Source organism: Sturnus vulgaris, chromosome 5 (genome assembly GCF_052056855.1).
Source record: "Sturnus vulgaris isolate bStuVul1 chromosome 5, bStuVul1.hap1, whole genome shotgun sequence".
NCBI classification, from domain to species: Eukaryota; Metazoa; Chordata; class Aves; order Passeriformes; family Sturnidae; genus Sturnus; species Sturnus vulgaris.
Window position 1 is genome coordinate 67,539,025 of NC_142247.1, and position 25,464 is coordinate 67,564,488.

At 40.7% G+C, this 25,464-nt stretch overlaps 2 protein-coding genes across 2 annotated transcripts; both read right to left on the reverse strand.

The window, feature by feature from the left end:
• Positions 1-363: 363 nt before the first annotated feature.
• On the reverse strand, positions 364-11,670 carry SUV39H2 (SUV39H2 histone lysine methyltransferase). The gene is made up of 6 exons (XM_014883144.2): positions 11,615-11,670; positions 10,464-10,609; positions 8,829-9,500; positions 6,811-6,957; positions 5,532-5,661; positions 364-4,177 (listed from the first exon to the last, which is right to left on the reverse strand). The coding sequence occupies exons 1-6, from the start codon at positions 11,631-11,633 to the stop codon at positions 4,068-4,070; spliced, it is 1,224 nt and encodes a 407-aa protein (XP_014738630.2). The 5' UTR covers positions 11,634-11,670; the 3' UTR covers positions 364-4,067.
• A 1,007-nt stretch (positions 11,671-12,677) lies between these two features.
• HSPA14 (heat shock protein family A (Hsp70) member 14) lies at positions 12,678-24,271 on the reverse strand. Its single transcript, XM_014883095.2, has 14 exons — positions 24,158-24,271; positions 23,956-24,036; positions 23,761-23,843; positions 22,713-22,761; positions 21,808-21,901; positions 21,616-21,706; positions 20,413-20,517; positions 19,694-19,855; positions 19,145-19,300; positions 17,846-17,948; positions 16,136-16,348; positions 15,567-15,740; positions 14,623-14,693; positions 12,678-13,357 (listed from the first exon to the last, which is right to left on the reverse strand). The coding sequence occupies exons 1-14, from the start codon at positions 24,212-24,214 to the stop codon at positions 13,279-13,281; spliced, it is 1,518 nt and encodes a 505-aa protein (XP_014738581.2). The 5' UTR covers positions 24,215-24,271; the 3' UTR covers positions 12,678-13,278.
• Between the last annotated feature and the right edge of the window lie 1,193 nt (positions 24,272-25,464).

Sequence of the window (25,464 nt, forward strand, 5' to 3'; positions counted from 1 at the left end):
AAAAAAATGGAGGACAGGTCACAGGTCACCAACCCCCAAGAAGTGCATACACACGACTAAACTGGTGACCATGACAATGCCAACAGACCACAAAGCAAAACAAAGGCAGAAGCTGGGCTGGTTTTACTTCCCTAAGAGATTGAAAACAGATTTTTTTTTTTAATCCATTTCCAGTTTGGCAATTTTATGCCAAACTCATAAAAACAGTAAAAGGAGTTTTAAAAGTAATACAGTGTCCCATTATGCTAATTCACTGACAGTAATCCAAATACACTGAGAATATGTAAATATAAAATACTGTTCAAGGCTCTTATGTTGGAAACTGGATCCATGGGTTTCCTTCAAATAAATACAAAATACTGCTACCTCCCAAAACATAAATTATTGGTTCTTTATTTATGGCAGAAGATAACACACAGATCCTTAACAAACAGCAGCATTATTCCAGTGCTGGTGATAATATTCTCTGCCTCTGGAAAAGGCAGACACTGCACTCTAGTACAACTGCCACAACTGTTACCTTCTAAAATGCATCTACTTGCAATATTTAAATCAAAGAGACAAAGAGACAGAGCCTGGGGCCTGCCCTGTGCCCGCGGCACAGGCGGGGCTGCAGTGAGGAATCGCCTCCTGCCGCAGCCGCTCCATCCCGCAGGGACAGCGCAGGCTGCAGTGGACTGAGGAGCTGGAGACTGCAGATTGCATCCACATGGAGTGCACTGCTCATTTGAGCTACATGCAGGAGAAAGCACTAATGACTCCAAACGATGCAAGATCATCTAGAGTTTGCTGACATTAAAGCTCCACATTCCACTTTAAAAAAAAAAAAGCGTTAGATAAAAACTGACAACATTCAGCATTTATCAACTAAGTGGATACAGGTGAGCTGATCACATTAAATACTTTTAAATCTAAGCAAACTTTCTCCAATTCATTAAACAATATAAAGTCTCTATTTCAACGTGTATCTCTGTATTGTAGATTACAAAACTCACACACAGCATTTCCAGTGGCTCATGCTCTTCACCAAAAGTGTAAAACTGATTTTGGCTAGTAGCATATAAAATGTCATTTGCTACCAAAGAGCCAGATCTTCAGTACAAATGCAACTGTGCTTCTTAAGGAACAACCTTGAAATGCTCTTTTTGAAGTGCTAGTAATTAACATGGAATTTAAGGCATTTTCTAACAAATTAGGTAAACAGTTACATGCTGGGTACTTGACTTCATTCACCTGAGCCAACAGCTGTGCACCTTATAAAGGTAACTAGCTGACCTATGATACATAGCCAGCATCCAACTATGGAGCATCCATTTATGGAGCAACATTATTCTGCCTGACCCTGTCAACATTTACATGACTGGTAAGCAATATGCAAGTTTTAAGAGCTCTGAATCCATGAGAAAAAAGCATGTAGATCATCCCTAGAGCATGGACCTTGGCTGTAACTCCACTCATCACCCACCTCAACTGCTCTTCAGTGGTGCTGAAGCCAAGCCAAACCTAGCATATGTTACAAATAGATTGAGACAACTTTAAGATGATCAGGAAAAAAAAAAAAAAAAAGATGACTCAAGCAGCTGAAGAACAGCACATTTCTCAGCCTTTACATTCAAGAACATCTTACAAATGTCTACAGCAAATGGGTATACTCACCCCTAGACTAACTTCACTGAAGTTAACATTTTTGCAACCAGAAAATACAGGCCTAGTATCTTAGAAGTCTGTCACTAGGTAAAAAAGACACAGTATGTAAAAATTTAACCAAAACCAGTTGTGAATATACATCAATCCCAGGGGTCTTTTGCACCTAACAGATAACAGCATATCTCCACAATGCATTGGCTTTGTTAGACAAGGGGCTGCTCTCCTTAACCTTTTGCTATCTATTTCCAAACTGTAGCCAGCAACTTGTTTCAGCCACAACTGCCAAATGTCTGCAATGAAAACAAACAGCGAATGTTACTTCCAACAATTTCACATTTACAAATGCTCTGTGGAACTGCAGTCCTCCTATAGAATCCTAACAAAAAATCAGAGCATAACGGAAAACATCCTACATAACATCAGCTAAGAAGTTCAAATTTTACACTTGGGATCTGTTAATACTAATTACAGAATCAATTAGGCTGGAAAAGGCTTTTGAGATCATCAAGTCCAACCTATGACCGAACACCACCTTGTCAACCAGACCATGGCACTGAATGCCACATCCATGCTTTTTCTAAACACCTTCAGGATGCTCCTCTCTGAGCAGCCCATTCCAGTGTCCAATCACCCTTTTTGTGAAGAAATTTTTCCTAATGCCCAACCTAACCAGCTTGAGGCTATGTCTCCTCGTCCTATTGCTGGTTCCTCGGGAGACTAACCCTCACCTGGCTACACCCTCCTGTCAGGGAGTTGTAGAGAATAAGGTAAGCCCTGAGCCTCCTTTTCTCCAGGTCAATGATGGAGTGGCTTGGTGAGCTCATCTACCAGCTCCCTCATCACCCTAGGATGGATCTCATCTAGTCCCATGGATTCATGAGCACCCAAGTGACTCAGCAGGTGTCTAATCACTTCTTCCTGGATTACAGGGGAACTATTCTACTCCCCATCCCCATTTACCAGCTCAGGAGGCCAGTTGTCCTAAGGACGGAACAAATGTCTTAATGTTGAAAACTGAGGCAAAGGAGGTGTTAAGTAACTCAGACTTTTTCTCATCTTTGGTAACGATATTCCCTTACTGTGTCCAATAAAGAATGGAGGTTTTCCTAGGCCCTCCTTTTGCTATTAATGTATTTAAAAACATTTTTACTATCTTTTAAAGAAGTGGTCAGGTTAAGTTTTAATTGAGCTTTGGTCTCTCTGGTTTTCTTTCTGCTATTACTTCCCTTGCGTGGAGTTCCATGAACATTTTACAATTTGCATTCCTGTGAACCTTTATTTACACACTGGCTCTCCTTAATCCCTCATCTTGTTGCCATAACTGTTACTGCTAAGATCTTCGAGCTTTTCTTTATATAACAAAAAAGCAAAAGAACGGTCAACTAAGATTTAGAATTCAAATCAAATGCCTCCTGACTTCTCAAGGTGTAGAAAACATGTAGCATCACTTCATCCCACTGGAATCAGCTCGTGAAGGCCTATGGCTGAAAGCTCACACTCAAATGTCTGTCACAATGAACATGAGCCAGCAGTGCCCTGGCAGGCAGGAGGGCCAACCCTGTCCTGGGGAGCATCAGACACAGCAGCTGGGAAAGAGAGGGGATTGTCCTGCTCTGCTCTGCCCCGAGGTGGCCTCATCTTGAGTGCTGGGGGCAGTTTTGGGCACCACAATGTAAAAAGACACTGAACCATTAGAGAGCATTCAAAGAAGGCCACAAGGATGGTGAAGGGTCTGAAGGGAAACCTTATGAGGAGCAGCTGAGGTCACTTGGTCTGCTCAGCCTAAAGAAGATAAGACTGAGGGGAGACCTCATTGAGCTCTTCAACATCCTCACAAGGGGAAGCAGAGGGGCAGGAACCAATCTGTTCACTCTGGTGACCAGTGACAGGATTTAAGGAAACAGCCTGAAGCTGAGTCACAGGAGGTTTAGATTAGATATTAGGAAAAGGTTTTTTCACCCAGAGGGTGGTTGGGCACTGGAACAGGCTCCCCAGGAAAGTGGTCACAGCACCAAGCCTGGCAGTTCCAGATCCTTTCAGGCACTGGGTGTGACTCTTGGGGATGTCCTGTGCAGGACTAAGAGTTGGACATGATGACCCTTCCAAAGCAGCTTATTTTGTGATTCTAGGAATATTCAAATCAAGGTATGTTTTAGAGTTTTCTTGGCATACATTTTATGGCTTCCTAAACAACTGCTCTAGAAAAATTAATTTTTAATCTCCCATCATCATTTTTGTATTGGCTTGAAACGCCACAGTCTCTATCTTTGGCCAATGCCATTTCAATTACAAATACAATACCTTGTTTTCATCCTTATTTACATTAGATGTAAGAATACTTGAATATATATGTGAAAGAAGAGACTTCTTAAAACACATTAAAAAAAGAACAAACTATTTGTGACTTTGGATACCCAAACTCAGTTGAGATAACCTCTGCAACACACGGCTCCACATTTACAGACAGTTCTGATCCTCTTTTTGGATGGGCTAAGACCTTCAGCAGAGTCTGAAGTCAGATCTATTGAACCTGCAACACAGATGAACACAAGTAAAGAAGTTCTAAAAGATACACCAAGATCGTGCCCAGTATTCATACAGCTTCTAGAGGCCTTCTAAAAGAGCTGTGTGTGAAGCTGTACTCAGATTCTACTGACACCCTTGTTACAGGTACTTGTGCAATACCTGGCATACACATCGGAATCCAGAGCTCAGACTCGAGCTTTGTACCCCCCAGGTATACACACGGATCAGCTGAGAGTGCAGGTGGCCTTCAATGTCAGTGTCATAAACAGAGAGAAAGAGGAGCTTTAAGGTTCAAGATCAATTTGGCAGTGACGTGGTTTAAGCCCAGGTGGCAATGAAACACCACGCAGGCACTGGCTCATTTCCACCCCAGTGGAGCAGGACAGAACCAAAATTAAAACTTGTAGGTTGAGATAAGAACAGTTTTATAATTGAAACAGTAAAATATTGTAATAATGGTGATATTCTGATTATGCTGATTTAGTAGTAGTAGTAGTAGTAGCAGTAGCAAAAGAAAGAAACAAACACAAGTGATGCACATACAATTGCTTATCTACGGCTCATTAATGCCTAGAGGCCATCCCTGAACTCTGATCATCCCCTTTGGGATATCTCCCCACTTTCTAAACTGGGCATGACATTCTCTGGTGTGGAATATCCCTTTGACCAGTTCATCTATCTATGCTCCCTCCCAGTTTCATTTTTTTTACATTTTTTTATGTACCTCACTGGTAAAGCATGAGACATAAAAAAGTTTCCTTGACTTAAGAAAACCACCACTTAGCAACAACCAAAACATCAGTAAGTTACCAACATTATTCTCATACTGAATCTAACACACAGCACTGTACCAGTTATGGAGAAGAAATTATCTCAGCTGAAACAGCTGTTCCATAGGACCTATATCCACAACTGGCCTACAGACACCAGAACTCAAACCTATGGTGCCTCATGCTGCTGAGCTGTTACAACTGCCTTAGTAACTATCACTAGCAGACTGCCTAGAAAGCAGTCTACCTGAAATGCCAATTTGAATAAAGGAAACTTTTATTTACTGGCAGCCTGACCATTCCTTTGAGCATTCCTGGGAAAAAGCTTCAAAATCATTTGCTTCACCAGACAATCCAGCCATAACCCCTGATGTGCTAAGAAGCACTGAGGAAGGCAATGCACTAGAGAGGCAGGCAAAACCTTCTGTGTGTGCTCGTCTGCACTACACGTCATGAGCAATGAGTATTCTGACAGCCAGAGCTGCACTATAAAAAGCCTTGCCTGAGCTGAAACGCTACCATTCAGGCTGCAGTAAAACCCACCAGCACCCCAAAACTCCCACAAGAACCACGTTAAAATGTGCAGACCTTTCATCTGATAGTCAAAGGTTAGCTCTTCTCCAGCCTTGATGGTCCGGGTAGAGAACAGCGCTATTCGAGGAAGACGCAAGTCGAGGTTATCAATAAACACGTTGAAGACTTGAAGATTCGGATCACACTGTAAACAAAAATTAATGCAGTTTCTGGTTAGAAAAATTAACATTTAATTTCACTGACGTGTTTAAGTAAACCAAGGTCCCAGCAAAAAAAGAATGGGTTCTTGTCTCACTGACAGAAGTCTGCAATTAAGTTATTTTCTGAAATCAACAAATTGAAATGTTCCAAGAGATCATTATTCGTAGCTCAGATTCAAGTCCTTCCAGGAAGGCAACCTTTGCACAATGTGCAGACTACACTAATATGCAACAACCTATACAAAAACGTGGCACCTTCAAAGGTGACAACAAAAATGGTGACAAAACAAGTAGAGCTATATTCAGAGGCTAGTACATACCAACAAAAGCCATAAAAAGAATTAAAGTTGAAAGAAAACTAAAAACAACCTAGTGTTTCAAGCCCCACAAACTCACTACTCTGTACTGATGCTTAAGCATTGCTTCTAGACCACAGGTAACATCTTCATACTAGGCATGAATTTCTACTGTAAATTGCAAACCTGCTTGGCTTCTGAATTCCCTACCATGGTCTGGGTGCTAGGAGGAGGGGGAGGTCACTAAGCAGGAATTAGAAACCACTTCCTCATTTTCTCTGGATTAAGTGTCAGAAGTCAGTAGTCCCTGAGACTTGAACCCTGAATGCTTTTTTGCTCTTTAACAGTGAAATATATCACACATTAAGTATCATAAGCGAAGTTACAGACATTTAACTTTTCTCAGTCAGAAGACTGAGAAATTCAGAGTAATGTTCCATCCTGCCTGGCTACAAAATAACATATAAGTTCCTGTCATCTTTGACTCCTGGCTAACTTTATTAAGGACCTGTCACATGTTAAGTATTTCAAGTACTCAAAAAACATGCCCAAACCAACCCTATTTTGATTCAATTGATTCAGTGAAAACTCTAGTCCTATAGGATGTCCACTTCAGGCAGCATCTCCCCTCTAGATTTTTGTAGCCAGTCTCAATCCAAGTAAGGCCAAGTATTCTGTTCTGTTTATTGTATCATCTGATTAACTGGACTGTGCTGGCATGAAGCAAACTACTCCAGAAAAACTGCGACTACAGTAAGGAAATGTTTACAGTAGAAGATGTTTCTAGCACAATTAGGATGATTCTCCAAATTCTTAGTATAGAAAACAAGGTCTTACACTGTGGTTCACAAAGTGGGACACATTTCCATATCGAGCAGCATCTACTGTAAATTCATCTGAATCATAGTCCAAATCAAACAAGTATGTATTTCCCTGGTTGTCATAGAACTGGCCTCGCCTCTCTGCTTCCTCACTTGTAATCACCTAAAAAAAAAAAGAAAAAAGGAAAAAAGAAACCTGCATCATATTATTAACGATTACTAAATCAAAACAAAAATCACAATCAAGTTAGAAAAATACTTAGTAAAAAATACCAAAATAATTTTTTGATGTTGAAATAGCATCCCATCTAATGAATTAAGAATACATAAGAGTACATACAGCTGAACTAATTATTTTTTGATTGAGGCTTCTCTGGATGCAATTTGTCTATAGCTGATGCACAGCACTTCCTTGTCTCTGGGGAAGAAAACCGTATCAGCACCCTCTGTTAACAGTTTTGATGATGACAATACAATCAACTATTTTTATCTGAAGTTTCTATATACACACACTTTTCCCATTAGACTCAGAAAGCCTTGTTTACTTCACATAAAACCAAGATTCAACCTTTTTCCCTTTTCACAGATGATCAACAGGTATCAGTCTTTAAAACCCAGCCACATTTACAGTCTGATATTCATTTCCTCTCTTCCCAGAAGCATCTCTTCCTGCTATTTTTGACTGCAATGAAAGATCCTATTCATGGCATGACATCTTCACAAAGCTCAACCTATTCAATTAGGCGAGTGTGTCACTGTTGATAGATGAAGCAGCTTAAACAACTTCATCCACAGCCTGTCACATTAAACACATTCCGTTGTGCAGATTCAGCAAAGAAATCATAATTTGGCAGCAAGAGAGATACAAGGTGTGATGGAATTGGACAACAAATCCCTCTAAAATCTGACAGATGAGATTTGAGAAGCCAGTGGTAAATATTAAGTAGATTCAGGAGAAAAAGTAAATGCACACTCCCTCCTTTAACCAACAAAATTACATAACCACCTTTCTGCATTAACAGAGGTATGCAGAATGTCTGGTCTTTTGTATAGTTAAAGGAAATGGATGAACATGAGAAATCAGAAGCTTTGGGTCAGAAGTATGGAGGAAATCTACTTAAGACCATAAGCATTGTATAAACGGACAGAAGGAAATACTTTGAGTCAACATAGTAGCGAGGCAGATTTGTGTTAGAAACACAGAAACTGCTGGTGTGAGGAGCCCTGGAACGGTGCAGAAGCTGAACCACAAGAACACAGGGCAATACAAAATCTCAAGAGTAACTCAAGGTCTGTGTTTTATAAAAGTTCTCTTTGAAACAGTATGAGATTGAATAAACCAGATAATGTCCATACTGTGAATCTTATTCTTGCTGTTAATCAGAAGTAATAAATATGCTTGGAAATATTACCTTAGAAGTTCAGACAAAACAGAAAAGGGAGTGCAGGGAGTTTCATAACAAGTGTGCTTTGGGAATGGCAAAAACTACAAAAAAGATAATCAGGGAAGAATGAAGAATATGATTGCCATGAAAGAAATTGAGGACATGCCTTTAGAAATACTATTAGGGCATGTATCTAAAATAATTCTTTAGTGCCATATGAGATTAATATTCTCTTTACTTTTGACCTTTTACAACTGCTCTGGAATGAAGGAATGTTGTAGACAACATAATTTTGCTGTTGACTTGAATGTTCCTTTATTTCTCTACTCAAAAGCAGACTGATCTATTACATAGTAGAATTACAGAATATCCTGAGTTGGAAAAGTCCCACAAGGATCACAGAGTCCTAGTCCTGCCCAGGACATCCCCAGGAATCACACCAGGTGCCTGAGAGTATTATCCAAACACTCCATGATCTCTGTCAGGCTTGTTGCTGTAATCAACTTCCTAGAGAGCCTGTTCCAGTTCTGACCATCCTCTGGGTAAAGAAGTCCAGAAGTGTTAAAACTGAGAGAAAGCTCATTAAGATTTTATCTAACATTTTTTCGATTGTATGTAACCCACCTATTTGAGATAAATACATACCCACCTCTCCAACATACTCCATCACAAAACTGTTGGTTTTAATTCTCTGGAGGGTTTTTACTCCCCAGCCACGGCCGTTGTTGGTTCTGAAGATGCAGAGGGAATACGGGGTCCCTTTCTGTACAATCCTATTCAGGCAGTCAGGCCCACACCTACAATATGAATTGCACTCATAGATGGGCAAGCCAGGCTGGATTTTCAATTTCTTACGTTTATTGTAAGCCAAAATAAACCCAGCCTCCTTTGGACAGCACTTCTCAGCAGGGCAGTCAGCACATTCACAGCCAGTTGTTATTCCATTGAGCACATTTATTCCTGGAGCAGGTTTATACTCATTAATGTAGTAGAAGTCTAAAGGAGGGCCTTCAAGATCCACAGTGTTTTCTACCAGAATCATTGCTTTGTGATTCTTTTTCCTGTTGAGTTCTTCTTTCCACCTCTGCAGAGCTATTCTTTGTTTAGCCTTCTTTACAATATAATCTGCAATTGCAGGTTTCAAAGTTTTAACGTGGTTTCTCATTTTCATTGCATTACCTTCTCTCACCCGAGACAAGTATTCATTCTTGTCTCTAAGAAAGTTCTGAATAAGCAGTGGGCAGTTCAGATGTTTCCGAGGTTCCCAAGTATTTGAAGATTCTGGCCATCCTTTCCATTTCACAAGATAGTATGCTTTGCCCTTGAAACACAGAAACAGACAGAGATTTAGCCAGAGTTCATGGTGCTGAAATCCAACATCACAGAGCACACAGACAAACACGAGAGCTCTGGAATTAAGGATCAGCACACAGGGCAGAAAGCCTTGATGTCCCCATAAAAATTACAATTGGGGAAAAAGAGAAAAATCAGGGTTTTTGTTTGCAAATTAACTTATAGCACAACTTTGCATACTTTACAAATAATCTCTAGGGGCAAAGAAATTAAGAAGTTGGGATGAACTCTGATTGCTAACAGCATACCTGGAGGAGGAGGCTAGTTTGTCAAGGCAGGTGGTAAGGTATGCTAACTCGCTGTATGACTTGTATGCACAAGCAGAATGCAGTCGTATCACATACAGAACAAAAAAAATAAATCCAAAATTTAGAGAAAAAAGTCTAAAACCCACTATTGGTCATATCAACCATCCTCTCAGAACAGTAATTAATTTAATACACGTACTATTGTATTAACAATGAAGCAGCATATATTTTGCACTTATTTAAAAAGGACAAATAACTGTAACAAGGACAAATACTGAGACTGAATTTCACAGGAATCCATTTGCAGTACATTGCCCTAATTCTTCGTCAAACAGACTAAAAGAATCAAGAGAAAAATACAATGGTTGTCTGCAAATAAAGGAGAGGCATCATAATTCATACTGAGCTAACACCCTAAAGCATCAGCATCAGAAATGAAAAAGTGAAACATTTAATATTCTAACATGTCTGTAATTTCAGGGAATGATCTTCCTTCCACATACTGAAAGTAGCAGTTTACGCCACTTTCTGTTTACAGTTCAAAGTTTAAAATATATCTAATTTGATGCCAGCAAAAGCTTTGTCCTCAGTGCCTGCTGCTTTATATTATGAGCCAAACTACCTTTGGCTTGCTTCCAAATTTCAGCTGAAAGAGTGATCAAATTGGTCTGTGTTTCTCTTACCTCTTCTACCTTGTAGTCACACAAATATTCCACCTCATAACTCTTTAGACTCCTGTTGGTGATTCCAATGGATTTACATGTGAGATTTTCCTTCCTACATAATTCTTGGAGGGTCTCAAGTGAAGCTAGACATGGCACATACCAGGCTACAATAAGAAAATTGGTAAAGAATCCTATTTAATGTCTCAGCTAAATAGAAATCATTATGCCTCATCCCAGAATCCCCACATTATCATTTTTGACAGAAGTCCACGAGTCTCTTGTACAACTGCAGTGTCTCCAACTCAAGCCTTCACTAACTGGTCAAGTGAAACAAGTTAATGATTTCCCTCCCTACATTTTTATTCTGTACAGTACATACACTTATAAACAGCAACAAATATTTTGGAGAGCAGAGACTTCCACAGGTGAAAGATACACTAAGCACTGAGCAATTTTTCTACAATTATAGCACCGCATAACTGAACTACGGCAAGTAGGAAACCTCCATTCTTTAACGAGACCGCCAAATTTCTGTAGTCAAGCGCAACTGAGCACTTGCGATGCAACCATGGTGACTGGACGAGGAGATAGAGACCCAAGCCCTCATCCAGCAGGATCGCGAGTGCTTTGTCAGCCAGGCGGATTCGGAAGGACGAGACACACGGCAGGGCGCCAGGGCCCGGGAAACACCGGGATCAAGGGGCTGGACGGAGTCCAGAGCGGCAGCCGCGGGCTGCAGGGCCGTGCCCGCCTCCCCCCGGGGCTCTCCCGCCCCGGCCCCGGCCACGGCCCCGGCCCCGGCGCAGTTCAGAGCTCGGGAGGGGGCGGCGGTGCCTTTCCCGCGGCCGCACCGTGATCAGCGCCTCTCCCCGCGTCCCAGGTTTACCCCAGGCACCTCTCGCCCTCCTCCCACGGCTCCCCTGGGTGGGGCGGCGGGCAGGATCCTTAGGGAAGCGGGCAGGACCGCCAGCCCTTCCCTCCCCGCTGGGGGTCTGTGGGCAGGGACGGGGGGAAGGTCCTGACAGAGCCGGGCGACACCGCCGAGAACGAGCAGGAGCCTCCTCGCCCGTCCTGCCCCCCAGTTCCCCCAGCGCCCGGAGCAGGGCGGGCAGAGCCCGGGGAGCAGCAGAGGCCCGGGCCGCGCCGTCCCCAGCCCGCTCCCCCCTCACCTCCTCGCCAGCCCTCCATGTTGCGGGGGTGCCGCGCTGGCTCCGCCCCCCGCCGGAAGGGGGCGGAGCGGAGGGGGCGGCTCCGCCCGCCCTCCCCTTCCCGCCTCTGCCATGAGGGGCCCCCGGCGGGACGGAGCCGGGAGAGCGGGAACGGGGAGGAGAGCGGCTCGTTTTAAAGTCATTTCTCTTTTGTTCTTATAGAGCGCTGCAGCGCTTGGGGCAGGCGGGAGAAGCGCGAAGCAGCTTCTTTCCCCGGTCCCCTCAGTTCCGCAGAACTGAAAGAACCTCGGAGAAATGGTACCGGCCCTTCTAGTGGGGGGAAAAAAAAAAATTACACCATCATCACACCTCACTCCTCAGATGAGGTGTTTACTATTAATGTAAATTACTATTAATTTTTCACAGAATCTTTCACAGAATCACATAATCGATTAGTTTAGAAAAGGCCTCCGAGATCATCAAATCCAACCTACGACCGAACACACCCTATCAAGCAGACCATGGCACTGAGTGCCACATTCAGGCTTTCATTAAACACCTCCAGGGCTGGTGACTGCACTACCGCCCTTGGGCACCCATTCTAATGCCTAATTACCTTGAATGTGAAGAAATCCTTCCCGCTGCCCAATCCAAACCTCCCCTGTCACAGCTTACAAGTTAGCAACCTCTAATCCTGTCGGGCTCTTTCTCCCAGGCAATCACTGACATGAAGGCTCCTTTCAGGCGGCTGTTGAAGAGCTTCTCAAGTTCACTTCAAACCCCAGGTAATGGAATACAACCCTCTTCAAACCCAGACAGGTTTCAAATACCAGACAGGTATCCCTTGCTCTGTGTTCTCTAATTTTTGAGGCTCTTCTGTGACACTTTCAGTATTTTACAAGGTAACACACAGTTGTAAGCAATGAAGTGTTGTCCTTTAACTGCACTTTAGGCTGAGACCCTCATATTCCATAACCACACTTGCCTGCTTCATCTTGTTATTGGAAAAACCTGCCAGCTTAAATCCAAATGTATGACAATATAGATTTAAAACAGTGCCACACAGAATGGAGATTGCCAAGGATCTCTGTAAAAAATGTATTTTTTAATAACATATAAATAAGCACACTTAACTGTTACATTTCTCAGGTATTATCATAAAACCATTTTACAGAAAAGAACATCTCCTGAAAAAAAAAAATTCACCTGCAGAGGCCAGCACAAATGGGCTCCACCCTTCACGGTTTTGGGCAACATCAAGACCACACAGGATTCCAGTATAATTACCAGAAAGTGGATTTTCACCAGTCTCGTTCTCCATGGTTCAAAGCTATACTCCTGAAGCCACAGATGCACTGGCTGGATGGGTACAAGACCTGATTAGTCAAGGAAAGATCTTTAAACTATGTAATATGCTTGTTGCTGACCACAGGCACAAGCATTTGTGCTTGGCATTTTGTAAATCAAGTGCTGATAATTCAACGATCTGCTGTTCACATGTCTTGACTAATGTTTTGGACCACACTCTTAACAGACTTGGTGGCAAATTAACTCGGTGGCATTTCACTTTAGTTTATTACAGTCCTCTAAGAATCATGAGAAACATGGCAGAGAGTCATCGCTTTGGCAGAAAAGCCAGTAAGAGACAAAAATCAAGTTAGAAAAATGTTGCCTTCCAAAACGGACTATGATGCCACTTCAACAGTGATGATTTCACACTTTCCAGTGTCTTGATCTGTGCAGGTAACGTGCAAGGACCCATCCCTAGAAAAAAGATAGAGTTATTCTTAGGATTATCTCAACACAACACTTACTATGTTATAGTATGTGCCAGAGAGGATAAACAATAGTCTTCACACAGATGAAAGGATGACCAGCACCAAAACACCCAAGGACAAACATGCTTCAACACAGATAAAACTGGTTTATGAAATTAAGTTTATTTTAGTCAGTGTTTTTATGTGCACTTCTTGCCCTTAAAGCATCTATCTTCTCTACATATGCTGGAATATATCTAGGAACACATTTAAATATTGCAATTGAATTTATTTTGTGCAGGTTTGTAAACAGAAAATGTGGTAATAATATTCAAAATATTCCCTGTGAGAACTGAGTAACAGTAACAGACTGATAAACATGTCTTGTCATAGCACAAGAACATGACTTTTGAAGTGTAAATAGTCTTTAAATTCCAAGGATCTCCTTCAACAAGGAAAGCCTTAACTGTCAAAATCCAAGAACTAAGAAACAATATTAATCCCTACTTCAGCCAGGCATATAGTCATACGAAATATTTAGGTACAAATAGATGTTCCCTACTAAGCTTCCTCTCCCTTTTCCCCCTAAATATTACTTAAATCTCCTTCCAAATAATGCTGCTTTTCCTGCATGACAGAGCTGCACTTCTAACCCCCAAAATGTTTTCCTTATCAGTGCTCAGTATAAATCACTGTATGACAAACAAGGCATTTTAGGTGAGGTCTATTAACATCTGATAGCTAACATAAGAAAATGAACTATTTTGAAACTTAAATAGCAAGTACAAGTTTCCTGTGGCATTGTTTCTCTGCTTAACAGCCCTGCCTCTGAAAGAACAGAGCCACTGTAAATTCGACAATCCTTCATACCTAAAATAGACAAAATCTCCTTCAGTTTTTCCCAAGAGTGTGAGCATTCAGCAAAACTACCCAACCCACTTGGAAGTCTGAGAATTCCGAGTCTGACTGAGATCCTGACAGCTCTCAAGCACGGTTAAACTGATTCACAGTTCAGAAGTCGCTAAAAAAAAAAAAAATCTACACAATTGTATTAAGCTTTGTTTCTTTAGGCATCAATGAAAGCACCAAAGCTACTGCAGAAAACCCACATTTCTACAGAATTTACCCCTGCTAGGACTGTACAGCCCTGTGACCAATGAAATGCTGAAATTTCCCCCCCCAAAAAAATTAAGTACTCTGTAACACGAGCAAAGACTGCTTGTAAGAAGTGTGACACAGCAGGGCAAACAGCAGAACAAGTGTTTTGGGTACCTTTTCATAGTGAGAACAGTTAGTATATCATGTAGGCCATCCTCCTTTTTATCTAAATCCTGGAGTACAATCTATTAAAAAAAAAAAAAGTTTGATTATAATAGGTTCTTCAAGATCTTCAGCAGCAGTTCAAGGGAAGTGACACAACAGCTAAGATGTGAAAATTAATGCATTTTAGCTATTTGCACTACTGTTTTTGTGGTTTGGTCAGGATCTATCCCTGAGACAGCTGAAGTACCTATCACTCCCACAGTGCCTACAGAATCAGTACTGTAATTATTAGGTAATGTCCCTCCCCTATCCCCTTTAAAGGTATTTGGGCAGAATTAAGGTGGAATAACAATCTTCTAAAAATATTCAATCAATTTCAGACACATCTGCCCCTTCCCTGATGCTTTCCAAGGAAAGCACATCACAACTGTTTCAAAAAAGCTGTATTCTCTCTCTAGGTTGACTCCTTACCAACAGCTTGAAACCCTCACTTGATAGAATCATTTCATCTTACCACTGTGATAAACTGAATTCAGTATTTAATACCAAAATCCTGTCCAATCTAGGAAGATCAAAAAGTAACTGACACATTAGCAATGCCATTTTCTTCATCAGTTTTATATTTAAAATGCTCAAGGATCAGTGCACTACTGGAATAACTGGTAAAGATCTCTCATCCCAGGAGGTCTTATTACAGTAATGCCAAATGTCAAAACCTGTCAGCCATTTAGGAATTCAAAAGGGAAACTTCAGTTCAGTTTCTTTAAAGTAGTTCAGTATCTTGCATGTCCAGAAGAATAATTAAAAGACCAATACCAAAGAGATGCATGGCATTGTAATTTTCTAAAAACAAGTTTTGGTATTGGTGGAATTTGGTTTCCATTTTTTTTCCAGGTCCAGCTGATTTCCAGATGGCTGCTGTTAAGAGTGCACAGGAGTGTGCACATACTCACCTGTGCAAATTTCTCTTCTTCGTTCATGGGGCTCTTCCCCAATGACTCGTACAGCTCAAGGCACACAGAGGAAATATTTCCAGGAGCATGCAGGGTATGCTGCCTTCGAGCTGGCAGTGGTGTCCCTGATGGAAATAGCACTGTGAATTTGTCAGCCCCTGACTCGTCTACTCCCTTAAAAAAGAAAAGAAAAAAAAAATACAGTTCATGTTTTTCTCAGTGCTTCACTGAGCTGGAAGTGTTACAACAATGCTCCACAAGAAAAGAAATCTAAGCTTCATTTCCTCTGTCACATTTACCATCACAGCAAGTAAAAAACTCTGACATTCTTATAAATGAGAAATCCAGCTAATACAACATAGGAAAGATAGATTGTATCTTCCCCTTAAAAATCAGTTTTCCCTGTCAATTTTTTTGTCAATAAACATAAGTTACCATGTACTGATGATCTATAGAAAATCTGTAGAAGTAATAACAAAACAATGCTGTTTCTCTAACATCATCACATAATCAGTGCTATATATTCACTGCAGCAGTAAAACTTTCTAATATTCTAAATTTAGCCTTACCTTAAGAAGAATATCTTTGGCAGAACACTCAATGAGTGCATCTTCTTCTAACAAGGTATTCTCTTTCCCTAGCAGAATTCCTGCCTCTATGGCTGCACCAATGGGAATAACTTCATCTGGAGGAATTGAATTCAGTAATTCAACAGTTGGGAAAATATCTTTTATCAGCTGCTGTAGCTTTGGGATTCGAGCAGACCCACCACAAAGAACTACCTGGAAAACACATCATAATAATTTCAAAGCTTTAGTCTGTGAAATAAAAACAGACAGGTCAGACCATGCAGTACAGAAATACAAACTGCTCTAAGATATTTTACCATCTGCAGTTGTTGAAATAAAAACTGATGTAATCTTTTATTGATTTCTGATACTTTGGTTTTTGAAATTAAAGGAAATATGATGTCTTTGAAAAGTTTCTTACAGCAAGAATCACCTAGATAAAGTAACACTTTGAAAATTGAAAAATTCAACACAAAAAGAACATCAGGTTGAAAGGGACCCTAGAGGTGATGTAGTCCAACCTCCTGGCCAGAATAGGCACAATTACAACAGGCTGCTCAGGACCTTTCCTCCACAGACAGATATTCCACAGACTCTGTAGGCCCTTAATTTAGACTCTGATTTCCCTCATGTTATACATTCCTTTCCTGGCATCTAAAATTTCCTCATGCTGCTTGCCACTCACCCTTCCATCATGCATTTGTAGGAAGGAGCACGTCAGGTATTATCTATCAGTCCATTACAGTGACTTTGTTGAAATCAGTCAGATCTGGAAACAAAGCTAACTTCCACTTTTCCTCATGTAAAACATAAACCTAATTTACAACTCTGAAGTTATTTATTTTTACATTTAAAGTGTTCCACTGTTCTCCAACCAAAGCCTGAGAGCCTAAAAGGCCACCTAAAAACCACAGCCACCAGAAAACAAAAGCCATTCTTTGAACAGTGACCTGGAATACTTCATTAGCCATCAGAGAAACTGAGATGTGACACAGCAAACACTAATTAAGAGTCTGAAACGACATCAAGTGTTATTGAAAGCACCAGGCAGCTCTAGCTGCAGACCTGAGGAGCCCATCCCACCAGCAATGAATGCAACACCATTTGCCAAGCACAGGTACAAAGGGGGTGAGTGAGATGCATTTCCTCTCTTACTACAAGGCAAGAGACATGAATTAAACTACTAATGTCTGCTCCCTTGTTCACCATCTTTGGGACCAAAGCACTCTCTGGTTTGGCACCTCAGTTGGTTTTTAAGCCAGCAAAGAGGAGCACAAGCAACAAGTGGACATTTAACAATTTGTTCAACTTTAAGTCAAAACTTTGCCTTTCTTCAGAAGTGTCAGCAAGCCCTGTCCGAAGTTCAGTGAAGGCAAAAAAAAGCCCACAGACTGAACTTAAGGAAGGCCCTCCTCAGCTTAAATTTGGGCAGAGTTATACAAACCAAATGGACACAAATCCTCCCCACCTACTCAATATGCAGCAGTAAAAACGCACAACTGAAGGTGACTCTACCTTATACTTAACTTCAAATACCTGAAATGAAAACAAATACAGCAGTCCCAAAGATCCTGAATCTATAGACTTTGCTGGATCCCATTCAAAACTGCTTTAATACGTCATGAAATAATCTCAGTCTGCAAGGAAAACAGGCCCCATAGGCATTGCTCTTGTGGAAGCGTCCTGGAGACAAATTATTTCTATTATTACCTTATTTATATCATCTGCTGTAAATCCAACTTGCTGCAAGAGCTTTTTAATTGCTTCTACACATTTACTAAAAAGTGAGGAACAGATAAGTTCAAACCTGGCCCTAAAAGAGAAAAATAAAACATTCAAGAAGGATCATGTCATCCATTAGAGACAAATACCTGAAATGGAAGAACAATATTTTTTTAGAATATACTTTAGTTCTCCAGCTGGTACTAAGAGATTTTTTAAAAAATAATATTTTCCCATTATTAATCTTCAAGTGATTTTGTTGCTGTGGAAGTATCTGTGCTAGTAGTTCCATCAACAACACCTACATGAATGCACATTCATTCTTCTTCAGTGTACTCTAGGGAAAAAAAACAGTATTGTTGCCTTGACAGCATCAGTATTGCTGTCTTAACTCATGCAAAATAAATAAAGAAAAATCCTGGAACTGCTTCATGATCTTTAAAATGGATATAAGGACACAATTTTTAGAGGCAAATCAAGCCCAGTCCTGATCTTCACACAGGGAGTAAGCAAATTAAAAACCAAACTTGTCTTTTTGCTTTTGTCTCTTTCAAGCCCACAAACAAAGTTTTACTCTGCACAAATGCAACAAATCAAAGTCTGCAACACTGATCCACAAGATTAGCATCCTGATCCAAAAGTGAGCCGACCCCAGTTATGCAGTATTGCTTCTCACACTTTCAAAACATGCTGTGCCTTATTTTAGTAGCTCCAACTGCTGAAGTTCTGGAATGGAAAAGTCTGTTTCATTTTGCTAAAGCTGCTGCTGCTGCCTGGAAGAACAATCAAAGTGAGCTAAAAATCTCAGCGATCATCCCAATGGAAAAAAGACTGAGTAGGACACAGCAGTAGTAACAAAAAGACAGAAAATATCTTTCTACTCCAGCTCTTACTGAGAAGCAACATCAAGACTTCCAGGACTCCTACCATTCTGGATCTCATTTAGAAGGAGAGTCCATAAGCCATCTTTTCTTTAAGTACAACACCGTGAAGAAACAGCCACCTTGATTCATTACAGTATCTACTCCCCTCCCATCAACAACCAGATTCTGAAGATGGGGTCTCCTTGTGCCTTTTTGCACTTCATTTTCTAACCATCAGAGCAACATTGTAAGTGTGACTGCCCAGACCACTACAGATTACAGCATAACTGAACCATCAAACAGGAAATTTGCCTTCAATCTTACATCCTTCTCTAAAATAAACACCATCAGTAATCAAAGCTTACTGAATGAACATCCATAATACCACCGAAAAAGATTCCAGTAGCTTCAAGACCTGCCTTACCTGGACACATTGCAATCAAAATCCAATCCATCATACAATGAATCTACAAAACAGTTTGCACTTCCCAGGGTTGATAAAGAGTGTTTTGCAATATCAGCACTGTTCATTAACTTCATCATGGCTCTGGGATTTCCTCTAATATCATGTTTACAAGACCTGTATTTAAAAAAAAAAGATGATACCAGTTTAAAGAGGGAGGAATTTGACTAGTAACTCTTTTTGGAAGGAAAAACAGGTTAGAGCTCTTGAACTTTTTTTTTTGTGAATATTTCAGTATTAACTACAATGTCACTACTGAAAGTTTGCACAATCTCGACACGGCAGAGTCCACAGCTGAGTCCTTATAGTTCAACTTCAGGCAACATCCACCCAAACACAGGCATTTCCCAGTCTTCCTCCTCAGCCCCTAACAACTGACTGATCCTTCAACATCATCTTTACTTGAACCATTTTACTCACAGAGAGTCTCCTAGATTTATTTTTTTTAAGCAAGCACCACATAATGAAGATCCTATCCTAACAGCAACATGCCTGGAATTCAAATCTTACCTCTGAAATTCAGAAGCTAAGTGTTGTGCTAGAGCTTCTGTGAAACAAACTCCACCAATGCTGTCATCTGTGTTCGTAGCGAGTACACGATATATTCCACTGTTTACTTCTATGACTGTGATAGAAAGTGATGTTCCACCCAGTTTATAAACCAGCACGTTGCTGTCACATTAAAAAAAATATTGAAAGTAGCATTAAATTTTGACACACTGTCAGAAGATTTATCACCACGCATTAAAGATTTTAAATGGAGAATGGTAAAGAAGCACAAAGCAAGAACAAAAAAGTTCAAACCGACAGCTGTCTTTGCTATTTTGAAAGTGAATTACCTGTATATTCATAAATACAACCAGACACACCTACTGAACCCAGGAGCTCTGCTTTGGTTCTTTCAGCCCATGTAAAATGATCCCACTCCCACAATTAAAACCAGCTATGCCAAGCTATGTTTAAAAAGGAATGCATTTTTCTTCAAGCCAATCAGCTTATTAAACAGAAATTCTAAAACTGGGGGCAAATCTTTAAAGATAATTTTCAAAATATAAAGATCAAAACAAAGGGATTTAATACACCACAAAATTACAACTTCTAAATGCTTATTGTCTTGAAAGAAAAAAGCAAAACAAGCCTCATGCTAAGGCAACATAGCATCCCTCATTTAAGATTTCTCAGGATTTAAGTACAGCAGCTTAAAAAGAAGTAAAACATTAGGATTTTACCTTTTCCCAGTGGGTGAATCTTGGCCAATTCCATAAGCGAGGAGAGCTGCAGACGGTTCATGAATTAATCTCATAACATTGAACCCAGCAGCTGCAGCTGCTTCCCTGCAATGAGCCAGAACAGCCTTTCATTTTACTTTAATGATCTCACTATAGTCACACACTATTAATATTTCACCTGAACTACATGTGGCACCTAATCAGACCTTGTTTATAGCATGATATGATATTAACAAGACTGAGTGACTGGAAAAGAAAAGCACCAAGAAGGTCAATTGCTACTGTGTTCTTCAAATAATTGGATCTGCTGTGTGCTCATTGTCAAAGAAAACACTGGTCTACAAGCTCATAAAAAACTGCAAAACACCCTGCAACTACACCCCACCCTAAATCAAATTTGGTAACTTATCTTCAGGTTTGGTATTAAAGCTCCTTGATACATTATTTCAACAATATTACCCTGCCTCACTTGCAATATTTAACTTGCATGCTTCCCTGAAACTTCAGTAACCCTGGGAATACCTCACTTTTTTTTTTACCTTCACTTTGAAGTTACTGGAGCAACAGAAAGTTTCATTATAGACACTGCAAATCCACAGCTCGCTTTTTTTGGACCAAATTTAAGGTGTGCTTTATTTCTCTTATGACAGTTAAATGTAAGGCCTTCTACTTATCAGAAATTAGAAACAGATGCTGCCATTTATGCTCAGCTTTAAGTATGCTTATGTTTTCCGACTGAGGAGCTGTTAGAGCAAAAGTGTTTCCAAAGAGAATTTCCAAGTAGAAAACTAGTATATATTCTATATTCTGCACTCTGACAAAGCAGACCTCAAGAGCCATGTAGCACCACTCTAGGGAGTATGAAGTGCAGGAGGAGAAATTATGGGGGAAGGTGAGAAACTATTTGCATTTCAAAGGGATCACTGAAGATCCTGATCTGAAATGAGGTTCTATCCTTGATGAAATAAAAATTTCTTCTCACTTCAGTGATTCAGAATTTCCTTTTGGTCACATCAACAAATTTCATTAAAAGTTTCTCAACTCAGGATTTAACCTCTTGCTTTCATATTTTCCCAGTTTAAATAACATCCCAGTATCATGACTGATAGTCACAAGTTGAAGTCCAGCAGCAGAATTCCCACTGCTGATCTTCCAGCCCATCTGCTTTTGGTACAAATAACAGAAAAACTTCAATGCTCTTACCCAAGGGCATTTTTCTGATTCTCTCCAAAATCAAATGGTACAGTGACAACAACATCATTCACATCTGAACCCAATGCAGACTGGGCAGTCTCTGTTTAGAAACACAGGCAGAGCATGGTGAGTAAAAAAAAAAAATCTTAAAAATAAAAGGACAGCTTAAAACGCTAAAACATGAATTTACTTATTATATACCTTTCATTTTACTGAAAATTAGTTTTGCCACATCTTCTGGGTTAATAAGTTTGTTATCTATTTCATACTGAAGTTTTCCATTCTTCTCAATTATCTGTAAGCAAAACCAAAATATCTTTGTTAGACAGTAATTTGGTTAATAACAAAAAGTAACATTTAATTTAGGTTCTGTTTAGAGTAAAAAGCACTGGACTGTGTAAAACTCTCTGCATTAGTGTTCTACTACAAGGGATAAACACTTTCAAGATGCTTATCAAAGATCACAAAAAGACCCATAGCATTTGGCATTTAAGAACTTAAGGAGTCCAGACTTTGCCTTTCTATTAAGTTTTCCTGAATATAAAAGCAATGTTTAGAACAAAAGTACACTCCTGGTTATATTCCATAAGAAAAATCCCAGCTATTTTTTAAAATTGCATCAAAATGAACAGTCAAAACCCAGGACAAGACTCGTTCTTTTGCTATGAATGTATTTTCCAGGATAATTTTTCTCCTGTTTTGCAAAATTTTCTAGCAACAAGGACAGTATTATGCAAATTAAATACTGAGATTAAGTAAACTGGTTAAAGATGTTAATCACAAGGTGCTGCAAAATTGAGTATCTTCTAGCAGCTCTAAGAAAAAATACAATGCTACTACCTAAATATATTAGGATTCATCCCTTTGGAGAATGGCCAAGAGATTAAAAAAAAATTTCTGTTGGAACTAACTACATTATGCTGGCAGACCCCAGCATAAATACAAAAAACCGAAATAAATAAAATAAAAAGAAATAAAACCAGAAACATTCCACATAGCAGCAAAGGGACATCATATGATAACAGCTGATCACTACAGAACACGGCCACGGTGTGACCCAAACAATGACAAGAAAAGCATAAAATTATACAAATCATCATACTCACAGAGCATTTGCTTTCTGCAATATATTTCTTTGCCTGAGGGTCACCAGCACTGTCCATAAAAATTCAAAATAAATCACGTGTTCAAGGTTAATTGCACAAATGCATCTTGCTAACACCCTTTTTAACATCTCTAACACATCAAGCTATATTTGAACCAAAAATTCTTGGCTTCACTCTACAGATACATTTATAGAACAGAAGAAAACCCAATAGTTCCGACTGCTAGCATCTTTCATTCTCCTTTCCCAAAACTTATGATTGAAAAAACACCTGCTATTTACAGAAAAGGAAAACCAAAACCCAACACATTGTTTCAAACTGTTGTCCCTCATGAACATTTTAGAAGATTTTAGTGAAGTTCTGCATCTGGAAAGTGCTGAGAAATACACCAGAGTGGGAAACATCTTGTCAGAGCCTGTCAATGAAATGGCTGTAACACACAGCTGGGTTAGCACTAAAAAGTTTTGTCACATCTCTGATGTTAAGTCCAACCCAAGAGGTTTAGTTCTACTGTCACTGTAATTGCCAGTGCAAATTATCACAGCTCCACTAAGGAATCACAACAGGCACTAATCAATAGTTTCACGATTGCAATAAAAGTAACACAAAGTTTCATACAAACAAAACCACAGTGGATTTTACACACAGAAAAGCAATCAGGTGACAAGAAGTCATAGTTAAGAAACTTAAGTATCTGTGAAAAGCAACTTGTTACTGTATTCCACAACTTGATTTTCAGACAAGTTCAGACCTAAAAAGCAATTTTTCTTTTCTACTTTTCTATTTTCAGAAGCATCATTTTGCTGCTGGAAGAAAATACAGGCTAAGAAGTTCATAGCACCAACCTAGTCTAGGGGAAGGTGTCCCTGCCCATGGCAGGGGGGTTGGAAGGGAGGTGATCATTAAAATCCCTTCCAAACAAAACAGTTCAGCGACTCTATGATAACAGAATGATTTTTTTAAGAGATACCTTCAGTATTAGTGCTGAGAAGTTAAACCAGCTTTAAACGGGAAAAACTTCTCACCCCTTTGACGCCCATTCTCTTACCTTCGCCCAAGGATCTGCTTTACTTTCACTACAGTGTTTGAAATATTTCTTATCCTACTTTGCTTCGCAGCTAAGCCAACAACCTGAATGAAAAATAAAGAAAAAAACACGCACGCAAAAAAAAAGCGAGTAGCAGACAGAGCCCAACCCTTCCCTTCCCTCTCCCCACAGCATCCCGCGGAGGGGCGGCCTCACCTCCTCGCTCTCCGAGAACGCCACGACCGCGGGAGTGACCCTGTCCCCGGCATCGTTGGCAACCACGTCGGCGCGGCCATCCTGGGGAGAGAGGGAGGAAGAAAGGCACAGCCGTGAGTCTGTGCGGGCTCCGCCGCCGAGGGGGAGCTCCAAGCGGCAGATACACCCAGGGCGGGCTCCCCGAGCGGGCCCCGGCCCTCACCTTGTACACGGCGGCGCAGGCACAGGTGGCGCCCAGGTGCACCCCGATGGCCGCCATCGCCCCTCCCGCCCCGACGTGCCTCGCGCGGGCCCGCTCCCAGCCAATCCCGCGCAGCGCTGTGCCGTCGCCGGCGGAGCAGCCAATGAGAAAAAGCGAAGAGAAGGACGTCATCGCGCATAGCAACGGGGGCAGACTGTGCGCGCGAGGCGCGCGGGTTTTGGCGGGAAGCGGCGCTGAGGGGTTGGGGAAGAGGCGGCGGGAAAATAGGAGATAAAGTGCGGAAATCAGCAAATACAGAAATCAAAATGGAAAATCTAGATTAAAGGGGAGAAAGCAGCAAGTGTGCGTGTAGTTTAGGTCCGTGGCGCCTCTCGCGGTTTAATTGTTGGCAGTGAAGCACATGGAGGGAGACATTGTGAATTACGGAACCTTTTCCATTAGGCTGGAAAAGATCTCTGAGATCATCAAGTCCAACCTATGACTGAACGCGGCCCCGTCAACCAGACCATGGCGCTGAGTGCCATGTCCAGACTTTCTTTAAACATTTCCAGGGATGGTGACTCCACCCCCTCCCTCGGCAGCCTGTTCCACTGTCTAATCATCATTTCTGGGAAGAAATTACTTCTAATGTCTGTTATAAATGAGAGACAAAAGTCTCGATATTCAGCAAAATTTAGATTGCTTTATTTGATATAGAAAGAGCAAACAGCGCTCTGGGGAACGCGAGGGGTCACCGCCCACTCCACGCTCCACCCAATCTTGGTTTGCAGCCTCTTCTTATGCTGTGGTTTCTCATTGTAATTAATAATTTTTGGGTTTTTGTTGTCATAAGCAGTGGTGGTTGAATAAACATCCTTACACAAATTCACAAAGCCTTTGGGTGATAATCAGTCACAGATAGCCATCTGGTCCTTGTAGATAACCACCAGAGAAGTTCTGGAAGTCTGGTCCTTGAGATAGGTGGTATTGACCAGACAAAGGCAGGAAGGGCTTTTTGGGAAGTCTGATTTTGCAAGCTGGTAGCTAATACAACTTATTTGGAAAACATAACATAATATAATGTAACATAATACAACATAACAAGGTGATTTAAACCAGAATTATTTTATCATATAATTTCCTTTATTTAGTGTCTGTGCTTCACTTCAGAGCTTAGTATTCTGGTTTATACAAACCCCAATGCTTTTGTGATTAACACAAATCTTTAATCAATTTTCACATGTCCAACCTTCCTATGTTACAGAATTATCTCTGTATCTGGTGCTGCAGGTTGAGCTGAAGTGCTGGTTTTCCATCATCTAACAACA